Below are 23607 nucleotides of genomic sequence, written 5' to 3' on the forward strand. Positions count from 1 at the left end.
TAACCAGGCCTTTGGCTGATCAATATTCTACAGCCTTTTAAGTGTGCTGGTGGGGTGGGGGTGGGGCTATTTTGTTGTTGCTTTTGTTTAAACTATTGTGTTTCTATCTTGTGAAAACATTTACAAATGAATTGACTGCTTTATTTATTTCATTCCATTTATGAACCACACATTTAAAACAATTACACATATAAAAACAATTACAATAATTTCATGGGTTTTTGCCTCCTCAGTTTTTTGGGACCCCAGTTTCAGCTGCCATTTGTGTCTGTTATTGTGCATTGGTTAGTTGTTAGCTCCTTGGGTAGAATTTATATCCCTGCTTACTTCTCCTAATCAGAAGGAAAGCTTCCCTCTGGCCTGCCTCTCTGATAATTTTAGACTGAGCTGCACTCTGAGCTGTAGCCTTGCATTGTCTTTTCACTTCATCCATATGATCTCTTAAGTCAATCAGAGTCAACCTTCCATTATTTCTTCTTCTGCAGCAAGGATGGGCAACATTTGGCTCACCAGTTTCTCTCATTTTAACCCAGCATGACCATTGGTCAGAGATGATGGGTGTTGTAGTCAAACAACATATGGAGGACACCTCACTAGTTATCATTGCCTTCTCCATTCTATAGTTTATTTATCTCATTTACTAGTTTCTTGCTCTTTAAGTAGTATCATCAATGAAGGTGAAGGTTGATTTACATGAATGCATGGATTGAATACAGTCATACCTCGGTTTAAGTACGCCTCGATTTGAGTACTTTCAGTTTAAGTACTCCACGGACCCATCTGGAATGGATTAATCCACTTTCTATTACTTTAAATGGGAAAGATCGCTTCAGGTTAAGTACACTTCAGGTTAAGTACGGACTTCCAGAACCAATTACACCCATACTTCAGGTTAAGTATGCTTCAGGTTGAGTACTCTGCGGACGCGTCTGGAACAGATTAATCCACTTTCCATTACTTTCAATGGGAAAGTTCACTTCAGGTTAAGTACGCTTCAGGTTAAGTACAGACTTCCAGAACCAATTGTGTACTTAAACCGAAGTACCACTGTATAAATTTATATTTAATCTATGAACGCATGGATTAAATATAAATTTGGCTGGCGGCCTGGCTGCAAATGTTATTTAACAAGAATTGAGGACAGAACTTCCTAAGCAAAATTTAAAGCAAATAATTTATTCTCTAGCTCCAGATAACTGTTTATTATTTATAACGTTCTTTTCTTGCTGTATGTCATTCCAAGTCCAATTGTCCCTTGCTAGCTAAGTGGAAGAGAAAATATCTGTTTAGACATGAAAACCAGCTTTCTCCAGCAATTCCAGTGGGAAATTCCAGGGTTGAACTAGTGATTATAATCAAAGCCCAGCAATTAATTCTGCACCTGAAAATCCTTGAAGGCATTCAGCAGAGCTAATATCAAGGACGGGAAAAGAAGTCATAAATATACTGAATACCATTTTAAAGTATGGAGAAGTGCTGAAAACAAGCATGGATCTTCCTGTATAGTCTAAGGTGCAGAACTATCAAGAGATTAAGCTTGCATGCAAGCCAAGTGGGTTTATTCACAGAAACTCTAAATCACACTGTTATTGAAGAAAACAGGAGAATTTGTGTGTAGAGAGATTTGTGCTTGTACTGAACATGTCAGTCTTGATCATTTTGCTGCTGCTATTTCTTTCTCACATGGTATGCAAGACACACATTGTTAAGTGCAATGTCTATGAGCTACAGTCTCCACTCCACAAATATCATCAGTCTGGAGACCTCATTATTGGAGGCATCGCTTCTCAGGCTCACTTCACCGCCAATCCAATACGTTTTGTTGCAAAACCTCCACCAGCATTGCTTGAAGAACTTGTGTAAGGACTTACTTTCCCTTCCTTTGATTGTTTTTATTTCCATGCATTTTGTCACCGGAATGATCTGTTACAGAGATGGAGCTTCAGAATACTGCCTCATTGGTTTAGGTCATAGAAAAGGATAATGCAATTAATATAATGTTGTGGGGAGGCTCCTATTTCTCTACAGAGAAGAATGATCAGTTCAAGCTTATTGCTTAAAATCACAATATAGAGTGTTAATCAAATATGCTGTGGGTGAAAAACATACTGAATCATAAAATAAAATTAAAAGCAACAACTGGCAGTAGACCCCACAGATGGTGTCATGACTATGTCCAGCTCAGCCAATTAACTATGTAGATTTGAATTTCCATCCTCTTGATTTGTAGGTAACAAATATATTGAAAGATAGAATAAAGATAAGTGATCAAGCTTCTCCAGTAGTATATTTTCCATTGTTCTCTAAAATCTGACTCCTGCCTTGGTTAGTTTCAATAAGAATGTAGCAGACCTTCTCGGGATCTTAAGGAAGCAAAAAATTCATTTTTTGAAAATCTGATCAATGATTTTTCAGCCTACCAACATGATTTTTTTTCTAGAATTTTGTGTCAGAGAACAATTGAACATACAATTAGGGAAATATTCAGTGTTGTCTAAAGCACACTGACAGAATAATATTTTATATTGTTTATTGGTTAATCTACACTAGAGGGCATTAATTGGAACCTACAAAGATTGGGTTGTTCCTAAAAACTTATTGATTCTCTGGACTGAGTTGTATATTTTTAAAAAAGAATTTTTTTAATTTTTAAAATAAAGACAAAATACAAACAGAGAGAGAGAGAGAGAGAGAGAGAGAGAGAGAGAGAGAGAGAGAGAGAGAGAGAGAGAAAGAAAGAAAGAAAGAAAGAAAGAAAGAAAGAAAGAAAGAAAGAAAGAAAGAAAGAAAGAAAGAAAGAAAAGAACTAGGGGTGGATAATAGGGAGGGGAGGGGAAATGAATATAATACCCTACATTAATTCATATGTTGCATATCTTATAGTCAGAGTCTAAGGTATCAAGAAATCACTTTACCCTAACCTTCTGAAATATATCCTCTCCACAAACTTAATTTGACCATTGGGGGTCTGAGTTCCATCACTGTTGTCAATTGTAAAGATTTTTTGACCAAAGCAAACCTCTCAAAAGCAAATATCTGCCATTAGGGTCATGTAGAGCATCTGTGAATACCAGGGAACCCCCCCTTTTTAAAGCAATAATAGTCACACCCTGTATCTTGGATATTGCTGGTGCACATATTTGATTCCCTCTCAATTCCCTCTGAATATTTCTGCCTTCAAGTCTTTTCCTTTTGGGGGGGGGGGGTAAGTTTCCTGAATCAAAGCAATATCCAGATGTTCCCTTTTCAGTAAAGCTTCAATTCTTGCTCTTTTAACTGGTGACACATTTTTTTAACTTACTGGCATTTGAGACATGAGTCTTTCAACTTTTGCATATTTCATTGTTGAATGTGGGGGAGTGCATCACATTACATCACTTTGAAAAATTGTGCATCACACAAACACCTTTGAATAACGAGGACACTGCGAAACTAAGAGAGTATAAGACTTTTAACAAAACCAAAACAAAAAGTTTGAAAAAATCCCAGGGCAGGGAAACCTCCCTGATGCATCAGAAATGAAATGGGGAGCCAAGGCAGGAGTTCGTTCCCATCTGATACAGAATGCGACTCTCTTTCTAGTGTAGTGCCTAAGAATTACCAGCACATCCTGGCCTTTGCATTTGCAGTGAAGGAGATCAATGAAAACTCTCAGATCTTACCCAATCTTACATTGGGTTTCCACATCTATGACAGCTATGTCAATGCAAGGAGGACATATCATGCCACAATGCTGCTTTTATCCACACTGGAGAAATTTGTCCCCAACTACAGATGTGACATGCAGAATAATCTAATTGCAGTCATTGGTGGGCTGGATGCCGAAACCTCCTATCATGTGGCAACTATCTTGGATATCTATAAAATTCCACAGGTAGGACACTTGTGAGTATGTGAGCATGGAATATAGGAATTGAACTCACACTTCCTTGGAGTATATATTTTGTGAATTGGAGACAGAAATGACTGCATCGGAGAAGACAGATTCATTCCCTTTCCTTCTCTGTGAATATTAAGAAAAATATTATGTTTCACTTGTAAATCGGCCGGGATTTAACATTGGTGTCAAAGTGGCTCACTAAATGACATTTGCACTGCTGCCTCTCTCCTCCTGATAAGCAGCTGTGGTCCACCTGCTGAGAAACTAGTGTATAGCTCCACCCAACCCAGCCAGCAACTTCTCTTTATTTCCTATTATAAAAAGGTTCCCAAACTCTTTTAAGAAATGATATTGAGAGAGATTGAAGCTGAGAAAGGATTGTTGCCTTCAGAGCTGACTTAAGATATTTTGCCACCTGAGGAAAACCAAAAAGATCAAGGGAAGTAATAGTACCACTGTATTCTGCTCTGGTCAGACCTCACCTGGAGTACTGTGTCCAGTTCTGGGCACCACAGTTCAAGAAGGATACTGACAAGCTGGAATGTGTCCAGAGGAGGGCAACCCAAATGGTCAAAGGCCTGGAAACAATGCCCAGGGCTGGCTCTAGGTAGCCCCCCGGTGGTGTGGTGCGCCAGGGTGCCGGGCTGGTAGGCAGGAAACCATGCTGCGCCCTGCGAGGGCAGGGGCGCCGAAGCGATTTCTGCCCCTCAGCACCAGGGCGCGCGATCTGCTCGAGACTGCCCTGACAATGCCTTATGAGGAACGGCTTAGGGAGTTTAGCCTGGAGACGAGAAGGTTAAGGGGTGATATGATAGCCATGTTCAAATATATAAAAGGATGTCATATAGAGGAGGGAGAAAGGTTGTTTTCTGCTGCTCCAGAGAAGCAGACACGGAGCAATGGATTCAAGCTACAAGAAAGAAGATTCCACCTGAACATTAGGAAGAACTTCCTGACAGTAAGAGCTGTTCGACAGTGGAATTTGCTGCCAAGGAGTGTGGTGGAGTCTCCTTCTTTGGAGGTCTTTAAGCGGAGGCTTGACAGGCATATGTCAGGAATGCTTTGATGGTGTTTCCTGCTTGGCAGGGGGTTGGACTGGATGGCCATTGTGGTCTCTTCCAACTCTATGATTCTAAGATTCTAAGTGACACCCCCATAACCTGGGAAGCAGGTGTGAGTAAAGATCTTCATCAGGAAGTAGAGGGGAATATATGCATTGAGCACAAGGTTGGAGGAGCCAGCAGCACCTCCTACTCATTGCAATATATCTAGATAAATTTTTATTATGGGGAGGCATAAAAACACCACAAATAAATGCATACATACATGCTAATCTTGCTATCTTCCCTCCTTACCCTAATCTCTTTTTAGCTCCTATATGGCTCTGCTCCAGTAATGAATGATAAAACTCCAGGCCTTTCCTTCTACCAGGTAGCTCCTCAGAAACCCCGTCAGTCTGCGGGGATTCTCTTTTTGCTTATGCATTTCAAGTGGACATTGTTATGGATAGTGACAATGCAGAACGGTTTGTGCAAACTGTGCTTCCATTGTTTTCAGAGCATGGTGTCTGCTTTGCCTTCCTGGAAAAAATGCCCAAATTTACTTTTGCCACCGAAGGTTATGACATGCTGGAACAGGGTACAAAGATACATGAGAAAGTGATGAGCAGCAGAGCCAATGTAGTGCTGGCCTATGGAGAATCTTATTCCATGGCATTTTTCTTATGGCTTCCATATCTATCAGAACTTGAATACGTGAAAACTAAACCCAGAGGTAGAGTGTGGATAACAACAGCCCAGCTAGAGTTCAGTTCACTGGTGTTCCAAAAGACTTGGGATACAAAAATATTCCACGGCGCTTTGGCTTTTGCAATTCATTCAAATGATGAACCAAGATTTCATCAATTTGTTAAGAGCAGAAAGCCCTCCAGCACAACAGAAGATGGTTTTATCAGGGACTTCTGGCAACAGGCTTTTGCCTGCGTTTTCCCAAATCCAGATGAGGGTGATGCAGAGGAGGATGTTTGCACTGAGGAAGAGCAGCTGGAGAGCCTTCCTGGATCTTTTTTTGAAAAAAGCATGACGGGCCACAGCTATAGCATCTACAATGCTGTCTATGCTGTGGCCCATGCTTTACATGCCATGTCCTTATCTGGAGTCAAATACAGAGCAGTGTTAAATGCTAAAGGACAGGAGCTTCAGAAACAAAAGCTATGGAAGGTAATGCACGACTTCCTCATGAAAGAGAACAGAATTTCATGGGTGTTTCAAGAAGCTTCCATCTGTTGAGAAAACTTTACACCCTAACTCTTCATCTGCTCAAAGTTGCACCTTTTATTCTTCCTCCCATTAGCAAAAGTGGAAGTCTATATTTCATATTTCAATTTGCCTTCTCTGTTTTGCAGTCATTATCCAGCTCCCCTTTAATGAGGCTTTATTTCCCTATGAAGGTGTGGCTGAGTGTGTAAGACACACACACACACACACACACACACACACACACACACACAGGGAGAGAGAGAATATGAGGGACTGGATGGATAGGGACATGTTACTCAAAATATTAGATAAGGTGGTCCAAGGCTATTGTTTTATATCCTACTCTTTTTCCACTACAAAAAAAGAAATACTAAGTCACCTTTTTTGGCAACTGATTACTTTGAATCTAGTTTCTAACAACTCTACATGATGATATAACATCATTCCCAGGAATGTTGATGCAAGGGATGAAGAGAAGATTACTGTTATAATAGACCTATTCCTGATTTTAGAAAAATAAAAATAAATAAGAAAGGCTATCCATACTCAGACCACCTTATCTAATAGTGCATGTACAGTCCCCTCTATTCAATCATTTGTGCATCCCAACCAATTTTGGAAGGGTTTTCGCCTCCACTCATCCCCTAAATGTTGTGTGGGAAAGCTGGGCCAAATACATCTGTCAAGTTAATTGTAATAGCACGGAGTGTTGAAATTTCTATGGCGCATGTAGTATCCATGGTTTCTGTACATTTGCAGCAAAGTGTGAGCAATTCTTCCATGAATCTTTTCTCACCCCCAATGCTGTTCCTTCTGTTAGTTGGAGAGAGAGAAAATGTGTTGCAGCCTTGCCTAAACTATTGCCTTTCCCTTTCTAATATAGTTCCATCATTTTCTGAAAAATGTCTCATTTAACAGTAGTGCTGGAGACAAGGTTTCTTTCAACCACAATGGGGAACTAATAGCTGGGTTTGATATTATCAACTTGATTGTTTCTTCAAACCAGTCCTTTCACAGAGTGAAAGTTGGGAGGATGGGTCCTCAGGGTCCTCCAGAACAAGCATTTTCCATCACTGAGGATGCCATAACATGGCACAACTGGTTTAACCAGGTAGGATCCAACTGTAGGCACTTTAGAAAGACTTCCAGTTTTTAATGAGTATTTCCTTGGTATTGATATGAAAAATTAATTTCATATAACAGTAAATGTCCCCTATAAAAAATCTTCCTTTTCACAGGGCATGGATACATGAAGACATTAGGACCCACATTTTTTTTTGCTCTGGTTGCTGTGTTGCTTTATTTACTGAGAAATATCTGGAATATTTAAATTAGAATTGATTAAAGGTAAAGGGTAACGGGACCCCTGACTGTTAGGTCCAGTCGCGGACAACTCTGGGGTTGCGGCGCTCATCTCACTTTATTGGCAGAGAGAGCTGGCGTACAGCTTCTGGGTCATGTGACCAGCATGACTGAGCCACTTCTGGCCAACCAGAGCAGTGCACGGAAACGCCATTTACCTTCCCAACGGAGAGGTACCTATTTATCTACTTGCACGTTGATGTGCTTTCAAACTGCTAAGTTGGCAGGAGCAGGGACCAAGCAACAGGAACTCACCCCATCGCAAGGATTCGAACTGCTGACCTTCTGATCGGCAAGCCCTAGGCTCAGTGGTTTAGACCACAGCACCAACCGTGTCCTGATTACACCACTGCAAATTGAATATAAACCCACAGTTGATTTTCTACATTCAGTCTACCTCCTTCCATTCAACTAAACTTGAAGATAAAGATGAAATCTAGATTAGTTAATGTTTAACCACAACTCAAATATATCTATTTCCTGCATCTGCTGGCAATATCTGCTTGTAAACCAAATCTATGGTACAAAGCTAAAAATTAAATATGTTGCTCCACCCACTTTTGCCTCTGGCTCCACCCACCACTGGCATGAGACTCTTGATAGGCTGCCCAGAAGTAAATGTGGTCCTCAAGCATTTTTTACTTAGGGTCTACTTGAAATATAAAATCATTTGATACAACTGCATTTAGTGTTTTCACTAAAGAAACATAATCACAAAACCACTAGTTAAGTGGTTACACACAAAAACCATATCTTAAAAAAAGCCCATAAAAACATGCATGAGACTTGTTGGTATCAAGTTTCTGAACTGATACTTAATAAAGAAACTCAAAGTTTTACTGGAATGCCTTGTTCCTTAAAAATATTCAGAAACACCCTAGAAATTTAATGATGTCAAGCTTATTATTCATCAGATTATCACTGATCTCTTTTATTTGTGGATTAGACACGGCCTGTCTCTCTTTGTACTGGGAGTTGCCATCCTGGTTCTAACCAGAAAATGAAGGAGGGGGAGCCATTTTGCTGTTATGATTGCACCCCATGTCCAGAGGGGAAGATTTCAGAGCACAAAGGTATGAAAAATATAGGTAAATGTATATGAACATGAAAGACTACCTATGTATATATGTGAAAATCCAAGCCACATTATACCAGTATATCATATTTATACTATTAAAGGTAAAGGGACCCCTGACCATTAGGTCCAGTCGTGACCAGCTCTGGGGTTGCGGCACTCATCTCACGTTATTGGCCGAGGGAGCTGCATACAGCTTCCAGGTCATGTGGCCAGCATGACTAAGCCACTTCTGGCGAACCAGAGCAGCACACGGAAAACCATTTACCTTCCCGCCTATTTATCTACTTGCACTTTGATGTGCTTTCGAACTGCTAGGTTGGCAGAAGCTGGGACCGGGCAACAGGAGCTCACCCCGTCGCAGGGATTCGAACCACCAACCTTCTGATCAGCAAGCCCTAGGCTCTGTGGTTTAACCCACAGCTCCACCTGCGTCCCTAATATACACCCACTGTATAGATTTATAAAGCAGCATGGCTGTTGTTCAGTGGAAGACTGGTATAAAACAATGTAATGTGTAGAGGATTACTTTTCATCCATGTATGAAGTGTGATTGAAATGCTGATAGAGGAGAACCTCGGATGAAGCTGCTGAATGTAGAAGCTTCTGGTTGTATAGTAATCCAAAGGAAGTCAAGTAGGGGACAAATGTAATGCAAGGATGTTGGAGTGGAAGGATTCAGAACTGAGGGAGAACGCCAAGACTCAGAACCCCCCCAAATGCCAGAGATCAGGAACATCACTGTGGAGACAAGGAAGCCTATTAAAGTCCTTTCTGCTTAGATGGAACCAGTAGCCAGCCTGGAAGTGTGGGACCAGTTGAGACTCTGAGAATGCTCCACTGACTAATCATAGTTGATACCAAGACAGACTATAGTTAAATGGCTGGGCAGGGGTGACACTTAACACTGTCATCATTTGATAAACCATTCTTATTATGAAACTACTTTTTTAAAAAGAAGATCATGGCTTAGTTTTATGAGGGAACAAGTTCAGCTCCCACTTCTTTTCAAGAAATGAAGCCACTTCCTCTCAGCTTATCAACTGGAGACTGAGATGTTGAAATAATAGCAGAGGGGGGCAGTTGTGTCATTTAGTAGAGATTTCTACCATGTTCCTGAAATAAAACGATTTTTTTTTCTTCAGACATGCATGACTGCCATAAATGTGCAGAGAAAGATTATCCAAGCAAGAATCAAGATTTCTGCATACCGAAAACTGTAACATTTTTGACTCATGAAGAACCTTTAGGCATGAGTTTAATATCTCTTGCGCTTTCCTTTGCTTTGACCACAGTTTTGGTGGTAGGAACATTTATGAAGCACCACAACACCCCCATTGTCATTGCCAACAACAGGGGTCTCACCTACACTCTCCTCATCTCCCTCCTGCTCTGCTTCCTTTCTGCTTTGTTGTTTATTGGAAAGCCACAGAAGGTGACCTGTCTCCTCCGACAAACTGCTTTTGGCATCATCTTCTCAGTGGCTGTATCTTGTGTGCTGGCAAAAACCATCATAGTGGTTCTGGCTTTCATGGCCACCAAGCCAGGATCTAAGATGAGGAAGTGGGTGGGGAAGAGGCTAGCCAACTCCATTGTCCTTTTCTGCTCTTTTGTTCAGGCAGTCATTTGTATTGTGTGGTGGGCAACTGCTCCGCCATTCCCACATATTGATATGAGTTCAATGACTTATGAAATTGTGTTAGAATGTAATGAGGGCTCAGCTTCAATGTTTTGCTGTGTCCTGAGCTACATGGGCTTTCTGGCTGTTGTGAGCTTCACTGTGGCATTCCTTGCCAGGAAGTTGCCTGATAGTTTCAATGAAGCCAAATTCATCACTTTTAGCATGTTGGTCTTTTGCAGTGTTTGGTTGTCATTTGTTCCAACCTACCTGAGCACCAAGGGAAAATACATGGTCGCTGTGGAGATCTTTTCTATTTTAGCCTCTAGTGCTGGGTTGCTGGGTTTCATCTTTTTCCCTAAATATTATATAATTGTGCTAAAGCCTGAATTGAACATCAGGGAACAGCTGATAAGGAAAAAAAGGTAGAAGAATATACTGTATGTCCTCTGCTGTAATTTATACTTCCATCATTCCATCTGACTGAAAACTTGAAATTTCAAGTGGCTTTCCGTTTCAGAGCAAAACAGAGTGGTTTCTGCATAATCAGGAGACTAAGTAGGGAATTTGTAAATTAAAGGCAAGAGCTATTATTTTAAAAGACAAAAAATCCTTGACAAACACTTTTTAGCTTCTAGAGTTAAGGGCGTGTCATGGAAGGCATAGAGGACAAACAAGTCAGTAAAACAGACAACAACTTTATTGCCATTCGTAGTTAAGACTAGAACAGGCTTCTTCAACCTTGGCCCTCCAGATATTTTGAGACTACCATTCCCATCATCCCTGACCAGAGTTGTAGGCCAAAAACATCTGGAGGGCCGAGGTCGAGGAAGGCTGGACTAGAACATCAGCAGAAATTAAGTCCAGTGCTGCCTAGTGACTTCACTGCATGATGACATTATCAATGCAGAAAGTAAGCATAAGAAAATTAAGTACTTAAAGTTAAGGGCCTTGCTGGATCAGGGGAAATGTCCATTTAGTGCACCATTTTGTTTTCACAGTGGCCAACCCAAGGTAAATATTCACTCGTGTACAAAATATCCATTTAATAGAGGTTTTAAAAGCATTTAAGGAAATGGGCAGAAGTAAAAATGGGTCGCATTGAGGAATTCTGATTGTAGCAGGAAGTACGATATACCCTGAGTATAAAAATTAAAGAAGCACAGCTATCTAAACTTCATCTGTAGTTATTCCTGTGGTACTTTTTTGCTGTGGGTCTCTTATATTAGCTAAGGCATTGAGCATGTATCCAGCATCAGGTAGCCCACTTGTTACTTGATAGGAACCTGGTGGGGCCGAACCTGTGTTGGGGAGTCACCTCCAACACAGATTGGATTCCACAACCCCACACATGCCACCATTGGGGGAGGTGTACTGGCCCATCAGTACCCCAGTGGACTCCCAGACAGAGTCACCACTCCTGGACCCCTCTGATGGGGTAGCCTTGTGACTAGGGATCCAGCCCACTGCCGTATCTGCCAAAGTTGTGATGGTTGCTATGAGGTAAGCGAAAATCTGCACATGTATATGGATTGTGATTTGAGCAGCCTAGGGCAACTTTTCATTCTACAGATTACCATTGTCAATAACAAATGGTGAGATGACCAGCCTTATTATCAAACACGTTAATTTTGTCTGTACTTGTAGAATATAGCTACTGTATGTCTGGTGTGCCCCCCCCCAATGGATCTCTATACCTGCGGGAAAGAACATTTCATTCCAGATGTTGCAAACATGTTTCTTCACCAATTTCCACAAAAATACTCAGATTTGAACAGGTGATTACCTTCGTCTATAATTATCAAAACCAGTTAATTATACTGGATTGTCCAACCTCTTGTGGAATTTCAGTAGCCACAAGCAAAACTAATAGGAGAGGATGTGATGGATGTTATAAAGAAACCCAGCACTTTTTAGAGCAAAATAGGGGGACTGGGGGAATTTGTGTGTAGATTGAAAATCTGCCCTTTACTTATGATGGTTGTTTTGGTGGCCTTGCTGCTGGTGCTGTTTCCTCACATGGCATTGATAGCTCACATTGTTAAATGCGGGGTTTGGTATCTACACCGTCCACTTCACACGTATCATCAGTCAGGAAATTTCATCATTGGACACATTGCTTCTTATGGTGGCTTCAGTTCCAGCTCAGCAAAATTCACTGAAGAACCCCCACCAGAATTGCCTGAAGAGTTTGTGTAAGAACTTGATTTATTTCATTTTTGTTGTTGTTAACAAATTGTACATACACAAATAATAAAACATGACAAGACTAACAAAAAATGGATCACTAAATGTATTCTTTTATAGTACACAATAATGAGATGATTACAGTAAACCAGTTCCTCAATAAATCAGCTTGGAAAACACAAAAATTATAGGAGTGGGCTAATGAGTCGTGCCATATTGCAATATATATGTATCAATGACTGCTTAGTGCCTATTTTGAGGAAGTCCTGGTTAGTAAAGCTTTAAATCTTATTTATGAGTCTGGACAATTTTTATTTGAAAAGGTTTCAGTTTTTATGCATCCAATATTAATATCTGCAATAGATCAGTGAGACCTTTCCTTGTCCTGCTCACTAAGAGTCACTTTAAACTGGAGCTGCTGGGGTAGAATCTGGAAATATCTGGAAACAAAGGATGTACCCCATACCGGTACATCCTATTTTCTGAGACATTCACTGAATTACAGAAGCAATCCCGAATTCTGATTTCATCAGGGAATATCCTGTTTCCCCTCCACCGATAATGGGAGAAAGATGACCAGGCGCTTGCCTCTTGCACTTGCACTTAGCAGGGGAATCTTCATGAAATGGAACCTTTGTGTGCAGCAAAGACAGTTCCCTTTGCATGCCATGCTCTTGCTTGCCCCTCTCTGCCGCTGTCCAAGCCATTGCTGCTGTGATGGTGGTGTGATGCACAGGAGGAGGAAAAGAATGAGGAGGGAAGAGAGCAAGCAGCTTCCAGGTTGGGGCTGGAACAGGAGAGGCAGCCAGCTGATTCACACATCTTTTGGTGCCATTCTCCTGCTTGAGCCATGGTCCATGCATCCCGATTTTCTGCTGGAAAACATTGGAGGGTATGTGTACCCAATTTAGCGTTCCCCAAAATTCACAACTGATTTTTTTAAGGGTAGTGCTTATTTGTAATTTGGGGAAATGAACTACATCTCAGTGCTACCATCAGCCAAAGAATTTTCATGAATCCATTTTCATATTGTTAAATTCATAATTCTGGCAGCCCTTTCTCTGTAAAAGTCATATAACCTGAATTTTGACTTTTTGGAAACATCATTCTCCTCATATCAGAGGAGATTTATGATTTCCATTATTCAGATGCAACCTATTTTATTTATGTCACCTGATATACAAAGCAATAATCCTTCAGTTTACAAATGCCGTCACCACCATCATCACTTTCTTGTGTTCCTAAGGCATGATTTTAAAAAGATTATTTCTTTTTTATTTTCATTTTGTTCTCCAGCTTATTTTCAGTGAAAGCATCTTCACAAAATGCTTGGTGTGTTTCATGGTTGGTGGTTCTTGTTTCTATTATCTTTCCATAAGCCACCTTAAACTAAAGACTGCCTTCGAAATATTTAAATAATAATGAGATACAGATGCAGAAAGTAAAGTAAATCCCATAGTGTTCTTTGGGTTTACTTAAAGGTAATTCTGCACAGAATCTCAGTCTTACAATTCTATACCAATGCATAAGGGATTGAGCACCAATGGATTCAAAGAGATTGCTTTGGAATTACCTTTTGGTTTGTGCAACATGTGTAGAACACTATTCTAATAAAGTACACTATTCTTATTCTAGAGTGGTGCCCAAGAGTTACCAGCTCATCCTGGCCTTGACATTTGCAGTAAAGGAGATCAATGAAAACCCTCAGCTATTACCAAATATCACCTTGGGCTTCAACATCTATGACAGCTATGTTGATGCAAGGAAAACATATCATGCCACAATGCTACTTTTATTCACATTGGAGAAATTTCTCCCCAACTATATATGTGATACACAGAATAATCTGACAGCTGTCATTGGGGGTCTTGATGCCCAGATCTCCCTTCATGTGGCAACTATCTTGGATATTTATAAGGTTCCACAGGTAGGACACCTATGCCTGTTTTCTGTGTGGAATATTAAAAATCCATACTATTTTCATACTTTCTTTCTTGCAGATTGTATTTTATAGTTTAGAGACAGAAATGTGTACATTGGGAGTAATCAGATCAACCATTATTTTTCTTTGCTTCTTTTGCAAAGCACACTGAGACTAAGAAAAATGTATTCATTTGCAAATGAGAAAAACCACATGACATTCATAAAGTGTAACTGCAATTCAGTACTACATTTACATAGGCAGTGATAGATCTGGAAACAGAAAGCATGTCTTTCATTATTGCAGGCCATGTTCAAATGGACATCTTATTCATTGTTTCCAATGTGTCAAGTTGTTAATTCTTTGTCTATATTGCTCACATCCAATAATAATGAACGGAGTATCCTGTGAGCCACTTGTTCATGCCAACCACGGACTGACCATTTTTAAGACTGGGAAGCAGACCCACTTCATAAAGTGGAGGTTAATTTTCATTGAAGTAACACCAAAATAGTTCAAAACATAATTAAGGGCTTGTCTACACTTACCTTTGCTCCACATTTCTATGCACAGGTCTGGGCTTTCTGGGTCTGTGTCTGAGAGCTCATTTCCCCATGGAAACCTGCTCTTTACTGCTGAATCAAAGAAAATGGGAATGCATGAAAAAAGTACTTTGCTGTTGGTTCTGATTCAGCTGTAAAGATCAAGTTTTTCTTGAGAAAGTGGGTGGGAGGGGGAGTGCTTGGACACAGACCGGAAAAGTGTGGACCTCTGCCTCTAAAGTGTGGGGCAAAAGTTAAATATGGATAAGTTCTACCTGTTTGAGGAGAAAACCAGCAGAGATGTCAATCTGTCAGGGACTGTGCAGAGGAGGAATGGTAGAGACCACCTCTCCATCCTGACCCTTCTAGGGAGGATGAAGAGGATGAAGACAGATTTGCAACAGGGGTTTGAGGGGGGTTGCAGCTCAGAGGCAGATGAGGGGGAAAGCTGGGAAATCATGGGAGAGTCAGAACAACACCCAGCTGGCACGTTGTTATTAGAAAGCATCCCAGACCCTCCATCTCCCACAATCTGGTGAGCCTTAAAGCAGGAGAGCAAAGAGCTCAAAGACAGAGGGCATGTAGCAGCACCTGTAGAGGTGACGATGAGAATGACGAATGAGGAAGTGGGAAAGATGGTGGGTGGAGATTCACTCGGGACAATGCCATTATCCAAGAGGCTGGGTCCTATAGCCTCTCTCTGTAAATATTTAAATAAAAAAGGACTGTAACACATTTTCCTTGTCTTTATACTTTCCTGGGCACCCAGCCGGGAGCTGCTGACAGCATCCTGACACAATCTGGCAATTAACAAAGTGTGTTTGGTTCTTTTTTAAACATGGCAATTATCAGGCAGGGGCTGATGCAGATTGGGATCTTTATATGAAGGAAAATAGAATGGCAAGAGATTTTCCCATGGATACCTAAACATATGCATGAAGTTACAGTTCAATCATGCCTGAATAAAATCTGAATAAAATCAGAGAGGCATTGATTACATCCCTTTGAACCTCTTGAGTGTTAAGGTAGACTGTAAAAAGTGTGATGTCATGTTGGTATCCATCTGCTTCGAGAGGCAATGGAGTGCACCACCAGGGGTGAAGTCAAACCACTGTGTTAGCAACACCAAAGTGACCTCCCTAGGGTGCAATTCCTTGCAGTGTTTATGGTGGTCCTGGCCTGCCCAGATGACAAGACTTCCCTCTTGGTCTCACTGATGTCGTGCCAAGGAAAGCAGAGCAGGTGGTGTACAAGGTCCTATCGCCTTAGGGACTTCAGATTTGTGTAGGGTTTACTCCTGAGCCTGTTTTTACATTTAAGACCAGCAATAAAAAATTATTTTAATATATTAGTAGCAAGAGACTATCTTGGGAAGCAGGCAGATGCTTGGATGACTAGGGAGTCAAAGGTGTGCTAAAGTAGGATAAGGAAATTGTAGAGAAACTGAATTCTTTGCATCTGTCTTCAACAGATATAGGGCAGATCCTCATCAATAATTGAATCATTGATGAGGGAGGCCTTACTCAGAACTAGCATGGCATTCAGCAACATCAGCCTTAGACTCAAGGGCTGGCTGTTAGGACAACCACAATTCCCTAGGTTGGAGGAGGGGCTGGCACTAACTGCTTGTGCCCAACCTGTCCCACACCCCACACCACAAATCCCACTGCATAGAACCACTTACGGTTATAATTATCTTTCCTACCCATTTCTCTTTAGCTCATATATGGCCCCACTCCAGTGATGAATGATAAAACCCCACGAATCCCTTTCTATCAGATGGCACCCCAGGAAGGCCACCAGTTTGCAGGGATTCTCTCTTTACTTCTGTATTTCATGTGGACATGGATTGGGATCACTGTGATGGATAATGACAATGGAGAAAGTTTTGTACAAAATGTGCTCCCACTCTTTTCCCAGAGTGGCATCTGTTTTGCCTTTATAGAAAGAGTCCCCAAACATAGTTTTCTCTCCGATGGTCTTGCCATGATGGAACAGGGGGCAAACATACATGATAAAGTGATGAGCAGCAAAGCCAATGTAGTGGTAGTCTATGGAGAAGTTTATTCCTTTGTATTTTTTAGATGGCTTCCATATCTATCAAAATTAGAGGAAATGTCAAATAATGCAAAAAGTAAGGTATGGATAACAACAGCTAACGTGGAGTTCATTTCATTGGTCTATCAGAGGAATTGGGATGCAGGAATGTTCCATGGTGCCATATCCCTCAGAATTCACTCCAATGATATACCAGGATTTCATCAATACATCAAGGACAGAAACCCTTCTAATGCAGATGGAGATGGTTTTATCTGGGATTTCTGGCAACAGGCCTTTCTCTGTGTATTCCCAAATCAAGTTCTGGGTGATGTGGAAGGTGATATCTGCACTGGAATGGAGAAGGTAGAGAACCTTCATGGATCTCTCTTTGAAATGACAGTGCAAGGTCAAAGCTACAGCATCTACAATGCTGTCTTTGCCTTAGCCCATGCTTTACATGCCATGTCCTTAGCAAGACTCAAACATTCACGAATGGTGAACATAGGAAGGCAAAAGCTTTGGAAGCAACAGTTTTGGCAGGTAAAGGAGTAAACCACCTCAGGTGGGTATTACATTCTTTCCAACTCTTCCTCTGCAAACTCTTTCCTCTTCCTTCTTTTCCAGGCAACTGGAAAGTAGAGATTAGCCCTATTCAGATCAATGTATGAATCATTTACACAGGGATAGTCATATCATTCTGTTGCAGCATGTAATGATAATATTGCTGATTTGCAGGTGAAACTCAGAAAATTAGAATATCTTTGAAAAGTGCATTTATTTCAGTAATGCAACTTAAAAGGTGAAACCAATATATGAGATAAATGCATGACATGCAAAGCAAGATATGTCAAGCCTTTATTTGTTGTAATTGTAATTATTTGTCGTTAGGCGTAAATGGAATGTAATTAATGAAATGTAATAGCGATGTTTATTTTTATATTATTGTAACTATTTGTTGTATTACTGTGGAATTTCCAAAAGAAAGCATTTGTAAAAATTAAAAGAAAAATAACAAATAATAAAAAATTGCATTACTGAAATAAATGCACTTTTCGACGATATTCTAACTTTCCGAGTTTCACCTGTATGTAGTAACATTTCATGAAATATTTTGGATGAGTACATATCCCCTCCATTTTATTATTTGAAATTGAAATTATTTGAAATTGTCCACAGCATTATTCTACTGTTAGCATTATAATGGGGGTGGCAAATCTTTTTTTCTGTTTGAAGACTTCGTTTCCCTCCTTGCTAAATATCCTAGAATTTCATTCCAGCAGTAGCAAGGGCAAAAATGTCGGTGGGCGTAGTTGTAGCTAGTAGTGGACTGGACTACCTCACAAATGCCCACACAAACACACATGCACTGACCATACACATATGCACACGGACATTATTCACACATTTTTCTATACCAATTGATTCTCTTTTTCTGTCACACTCAGAAACACCCACCCACTCATTCATTGTCTCCCATTCCTCATTAGGCTTTAGTTTGTAAATATTGAATATGGATATAAAATTTACAGCATATTATGGTTTAAGAGAAAATTATATGAAAATGATATATTGATGGTATCTAGCACCGAGTAAATTGGCAAAATTGTATAAATCTAAATCAAATAAGTGTTGGAAATGTAAAGAGAAAGAAGGTTCTTGTGGTAAGGTTAAAGCTTACTGGGAAATGATATATAATGGAATGAAAAAGATGTTTAAAATAACCTTTGTTTTAAAAACCCCAGAAGCTTTCCTTTTGGGAATTATTACCTAAAATGTATAAATACAGTGGTACCTCTACTTACGAATAACTCTACTTACGAATGTTTCTACTTACGAACGGAGCTCCGTCCGCCATCTTGGATGCGGTTTAGATAGGATTTTTCCTACTTATGAATTTTTAGATAGGGTTGTTTTGACTTACGAATTTTTCTCCCAATGCATTCCTATGGGATTCGACTTACAAATTTTTGCGACTTACGAATGTGCGTTCGGAATGCATTGAATTCGTAAGTAGAGGTACCACTGTAGTTATTCATGTGGGTGGCTTGTACTCCTTACAAGGAAGTATATTCAAAAATGTTTGTTTATGAGTTTTTACTTTTACTTTTTTCATTTTCTTATGTTTTCTTTTCTTTTTCCTTGTACATTTAATATGTATATGTAATATCAATATCTAATAAAAAAGAAAATTATTTGTGTATGATACTACAGTGGCAAGAATGTTATTCACGCCAAAATGGAAAGAAGCAGAAGTCCCAGCAAAGGAAGAATTGAAACAAAAACTTATGGAATACACAGAAATGGTGAAACTTACCAGAAGAATAAGAAATAAAGCTAACAAACTTTTTAATAAAAGAATGGAAATGGCTTATTGAATATTTACAGATAAATTGCAAACAGATAAGATAATTGGCAGGATTATTGTAATAACCCACAGTTTTAAAAGAGTATATATTTAAAGTAGATGAATAAATGAGCAAAGTAAGTTAATTTGGATATCCAGAGGATATTAAGAATAAATTTAAGGAACCGCAGAAAGGGGGGACGGAAGTCAAGTTTTGAAATGTTAAAATGATTGTAAAATTTGTGAAATGTATAAAACCAGTGAAATGTATAATTGAAAAGTTTAAATAAAATTTGAAAAACGGGGGGGGGGTAGTTTGTAAATGCTTATGCACTGTTTTCTATATTTTTGCCTTTTGTTTTCAATTTAGCTTCACCACTTTCTGAGAGGTGTGTCATTTAACAACACTGCAGGAGACACAGTTTCCTTTAACCAGAATGGAGAGATAATATCTGGCTTGGATGTTATCAACTGGATTCTTTTCTCCAACCAATCCTTTCAAAGAGTGAGAATTGGGAGAATAGATCCCCGGGCTCCCCCAGGCCAAGTGTTCACCCTTGATGAAGATGCTATAACATGGCATGGCTGGTTTAACCAGGTAGATTCCAGGTGACGTTTATCAAGAAAGTAATCCAGTTTTGAATGAGCATTGAGCATCTGTCCTGATGCCTAGATTTAAGTCCGTTTAATAAATATAAAAGACCTGTGGAAATACTGGTATTTGCCTTATGAAACAAAGTGGACCCCAAAATTTCCATCCTAATAGCCGACCCAGAAAGGGTGTGAGAATAAGTGTGGATAGTGGAGGCAACAGAAGACCAGAGGGAAAAGCCAATAGCAAACAGAAACAGGTAGAAGAGACAACTAAAGCTTTAAGGGGAACAGTAGAAGAGATGCTGAAGATGAACAGAATGGAAGAGGGAGGGAGAGAAATGGAGTCAAGCTGCTGGGGTAGATGGGGGACACTGGGTCTAGGAATTAATGCATCTCTCTATTAGTGCTTCATGTCACGGATTCATTTTTTGTTCCATTTTTCAAAAATGGGTGTTTAAACTGTTATTTTCTCTCAAAATACATAACTAATTAAATCCACATTTTTTTCTGCATACTGATAATTGTTTTGCAATTCTAGGAGTTCCTTTGAAAGGTATGGTTGGCCTCACTATTGGCCTCACTCTCACTTCATGGGCTAGATTTCCAAGCTGTTTCTTCCTTGGTTTAGACTCAGAGTCTTCCACCGAGGCTGCTGGTTTTCAGTGCCAGAAAGAAATTTACTCTTAGCACTCTTAGCCTTTGGTGGAGACGTTTCTGCCTTTCTCGGTGGATAAAATGCTGGATTCCAAGTTTATGAATTTTAAGATTCTCATTCTGTTCTCTTTTTCTTTCCTGAGTAGACTCGGCCTCTTTCTGTCTGTACTGAGAGTTGCCACCCCGGTTTTAGGAAGAAAGTGAAGGAGGGGGTGCCATCTTGCTGCTATGACTGCATCCCATGTCCAGAGGGGAAGATTTCAAATCAAAAGGGTAAGAGATATACAAAGGAGATTGGATCCAGATGCAATAGTTACTGCTAAATAAAAGAAATGAGGCTTGTATTAAGCCATGTCTAGGTTGCTAGAGAAGGTAAACGACCTACGGCATATAACACGAGAGAGAGAGAGAGAGAGAGAGAGAGAGAGAGAGAGAGAGAGAGAGAGAGAGAGAGAGAGAGAGAGAGCACTCAGTTGCTAGAGCAGGCATCCCCAAACTTCGGCCCTCCAGATGTTTTGGACTACAATTCCCATCATCCCTGACCACTGGTCCTGTTAGCTAGGGATCATGGGAGTTGTAGGCCAAAACATCTGGAGGGCCGCAGTTTGGGGATGCCTATGCTAGAGCATGAGACTTTTAATCTGAGTCATGGGTTCGAGCCTCATGTTAGGCAAAAGATTCCTGCACTGCTGGGGTTTGGACTAGATGGCCATCTTGGTTCCTTCCAAGTGTACAATTCTATGATTTCTGCTGGCTGCCAACCTACTACAGGACCATGGTCAGTGCCGGATTTATGTATAAGCTAAACAAGCTATAGCTTAGGGCCCCACTCCCTTGGGGCCCCCCCAAAAAATGTAAAGGAAAAAAACACTGGGTGTATATTTCCAAAATATGAGATAAAATAAAACACATAAAATAAAACCTACATAAAGCAACTGTGTTTTGTGTTGTGTAGGCTCCTATGATTTAAGTAATGGACCCTGCCTGGTAGCCTGTTCCCTAAAATATCACTGGTTTGGACATATAAAAGGTCCCATTACCTTCAGTAGCTTAGGGCCTCATCAAACCTAAATCTGGCCTTGACCATGGTCTTGGTACTAACATCTGGTGCCATATGTAGCTCAGGCCAAGGTTACTTGTAAAACCCCTTGTTCCTTACATACCTAACAGGGCACTGAGGTCTGTGGGAAAACTCCTTGTGGCAGTTCCAAAGATATCAGATGCTTGTACCACACTAGCTCAAAGTAGGGCTTTTTATGGTGGCTGTCCCTCTTACATGGAATAGCATTATGGTCAAGATTTGACAGGTACTCACTATCTGCATTTTCTGCAAGCAATTGATTTTTATTTTTATTTTGTTCTGTCAGGTTTTTCCAACTGGATGAATGGGTTTCTATAGGTTTCTGAATGCCATGGGTGTCTATTATGTATTGAATTGTTTCAGGGGTTTTTAAAACTTGTTTGTTTTTGTGGTGTTTTAAACTGTTTTTCTTGAGACACGTATGTAGAAGGCGGTGAATAAATGAATAACAATAATAACAATAATAATTTCTAACTTTTCCACTTACTTTCAAAGGGATCTTAGTATTGATAACCATAACTATAGGGAGATAAATGTGCACAGAAGATCTGTGTTCCACAGGAACAAACATGTCAAACTATGCTTTCCTCATGACTGCTTTTCTTTACTATTTAAATTTGGATGAAATCTTTTGCAGGGGCTGGAAAGAAGCTTTAGAAGTGGACGTAATCTGTCGTGTTGTGTGTGTGTGTGTCTTTCTGATCACTGGCCTTTGGGTATTCTGGATACATTTATCCAGTAAGAATAACAAAGGGCTTGTAGTTCTTTTGTAATTGAAGGGGAACTGGTCAACTCTTCTGCTACCTGCAGCATGCACCCAGACTATACATTCAACATCTGTGAGGGTGAATAGCGTATAACCATACTAGCCACCCCAGTTCCTGCAAAAACCTGGGATGTGAGCCATATTTAACATGGCTTCCTGTCAGCAGGTTTACTACATCTTTTTTAGGGGAAAAAACTACTTTATGTCTACATTCGTTCTAAACAAGTTAAACCACCATGTGCCACAATCTATAGTGCCAACCACTAATATGTACTCTCTGAATTGAAAGGAGACATTTTATTTGAGAGAGGGGAACAATTTCAGCATGTTGTTGATATTTGTGGCATGTAACTGGGATCAAGACCTCATGTTTCTTTTTCCAGATACAGATGAATGTAATAAATGCTTAGATGAAGACTATCCAAGCAAGAATCGGGATGCATGCATTCCCAAGAGTCGGAGCTTCTTGTCTTATGGAGAACCTTTGGGCATCAGTTTAGCCTGTTTTTCTCTTTCCTTTTCTCTGATAACAATTCTGCTGCTGGGTACATTTATGAAGCACCATGACACTCCTATTGTCATTGCAAACAACAGGAACCTCACCTACAGTCTCCTCATCTCCCTCCTGCTCTGCTTCCTTTGTGCATTGCTATTTATAGGCCAACCTCAGAAGGTAACATGTCTCCTCCGACAAACCGCTTTTGGCATCATCTTCTCAGCGGCTGTTTCTTGTGTATTGGCAAAAACCATCACTGTGGTTCTGGCTTTCATGGCCACCAAACCTGGATCCAGGATGAGGAGATGGGTGGGGAAGGGACTGGCCAACACCATTGTCCTTTCCTGCTGCTTTGTTCAGGCAGGGATCTGTGCTGTGTGGCTAGCAACCTCTCCCCCATACCCAGATGTTGACATGCACTCAATGGCAGAAGAAATTATACTAGAATGTAATGAGGGGTCTGTGACTATGTTTTACTGTGTTGTGAGCTATATGGGTTTTCTGGCAATTATCTGTTTCACCGTTGCTTTCCTCGCCCGGACATTACCCGACAGTTTCAATGAAGCCAAGTTCATCACTTTCAGCCTGTTGGTCTTTTGCAGCGTTTGGCTGTCCTTTATTCCCTCCTACCTCAGTACAAAGGGAAAATACATGGTTGCTGTGGAGATCTTCTCCATCTTAGCCTCTGGTGCTGGACTGCTGGGTTGCATCTTTTTTCCTAAATGTTATATTATTGTGTTGAGGCCTGAACTGAACAACAGGGAACAACTAATAAGAAGAAAAGTCTGA

The 23607-nt window shown here is 40.3% G+C and overlaps 2 protein-coding genes across 2 annotated transcripts; both read left to right on the forward strand.

Annotated features, from left to right (window-relative positions):
- Positions 1-1683: 1683 nt before the first annotated feature.
- On the forward strand, positions 1684-10622 carry LOC132592954 (vomeronasal type-2 receptor 26-like). The gene is made up of 7 exons (XM_060281231.1): positions 1684-1859; positions 3583-3874; positions 5252-5330; positions 5438-6099; positions 7022-7249; positions 8447-8573; positions 9721-10622. Exons 1-7 carry the CDS (start codon positions 1684-1686, stop codon positions 10620-10622), a joined length of 2466 nt encoding a protein of 821 aa, XP_060137214.1.
- Positions 10623-12212: 1590 nt separating this feature from the next.
- On the forward strand, positions 12213-23607 carry LOC118095463 (vomeronasal type-2 receptor 26-like). The gene is made up of 5 exons (XM_060281232.1): positions 12213-12388; positions 14016-14307; positions 19598-19825; positions 20622-20748; positions 22706-23607. Exons 1-5 carry the CDS (start codon positions 12213-12215, stop codon positions 23605-23607), a joined length of 1725 nt encoding a protein of 574 aa, XP_060137215.1.

Source organism: Zootoca vivipara, chromosome 13, assembly GCF_963506605.1.
Source record: "Zootoca vivipara chromosome 13, rZooViv1.1, whole genome shotgun sequence".
In the NCBI taxonomy this organism is placed as follows: Eukaryota; Metazoa; Chordata; class Lepidosauria; order Squamata; family Lacertidae; genus Zootoca; species Zootoca vivipara.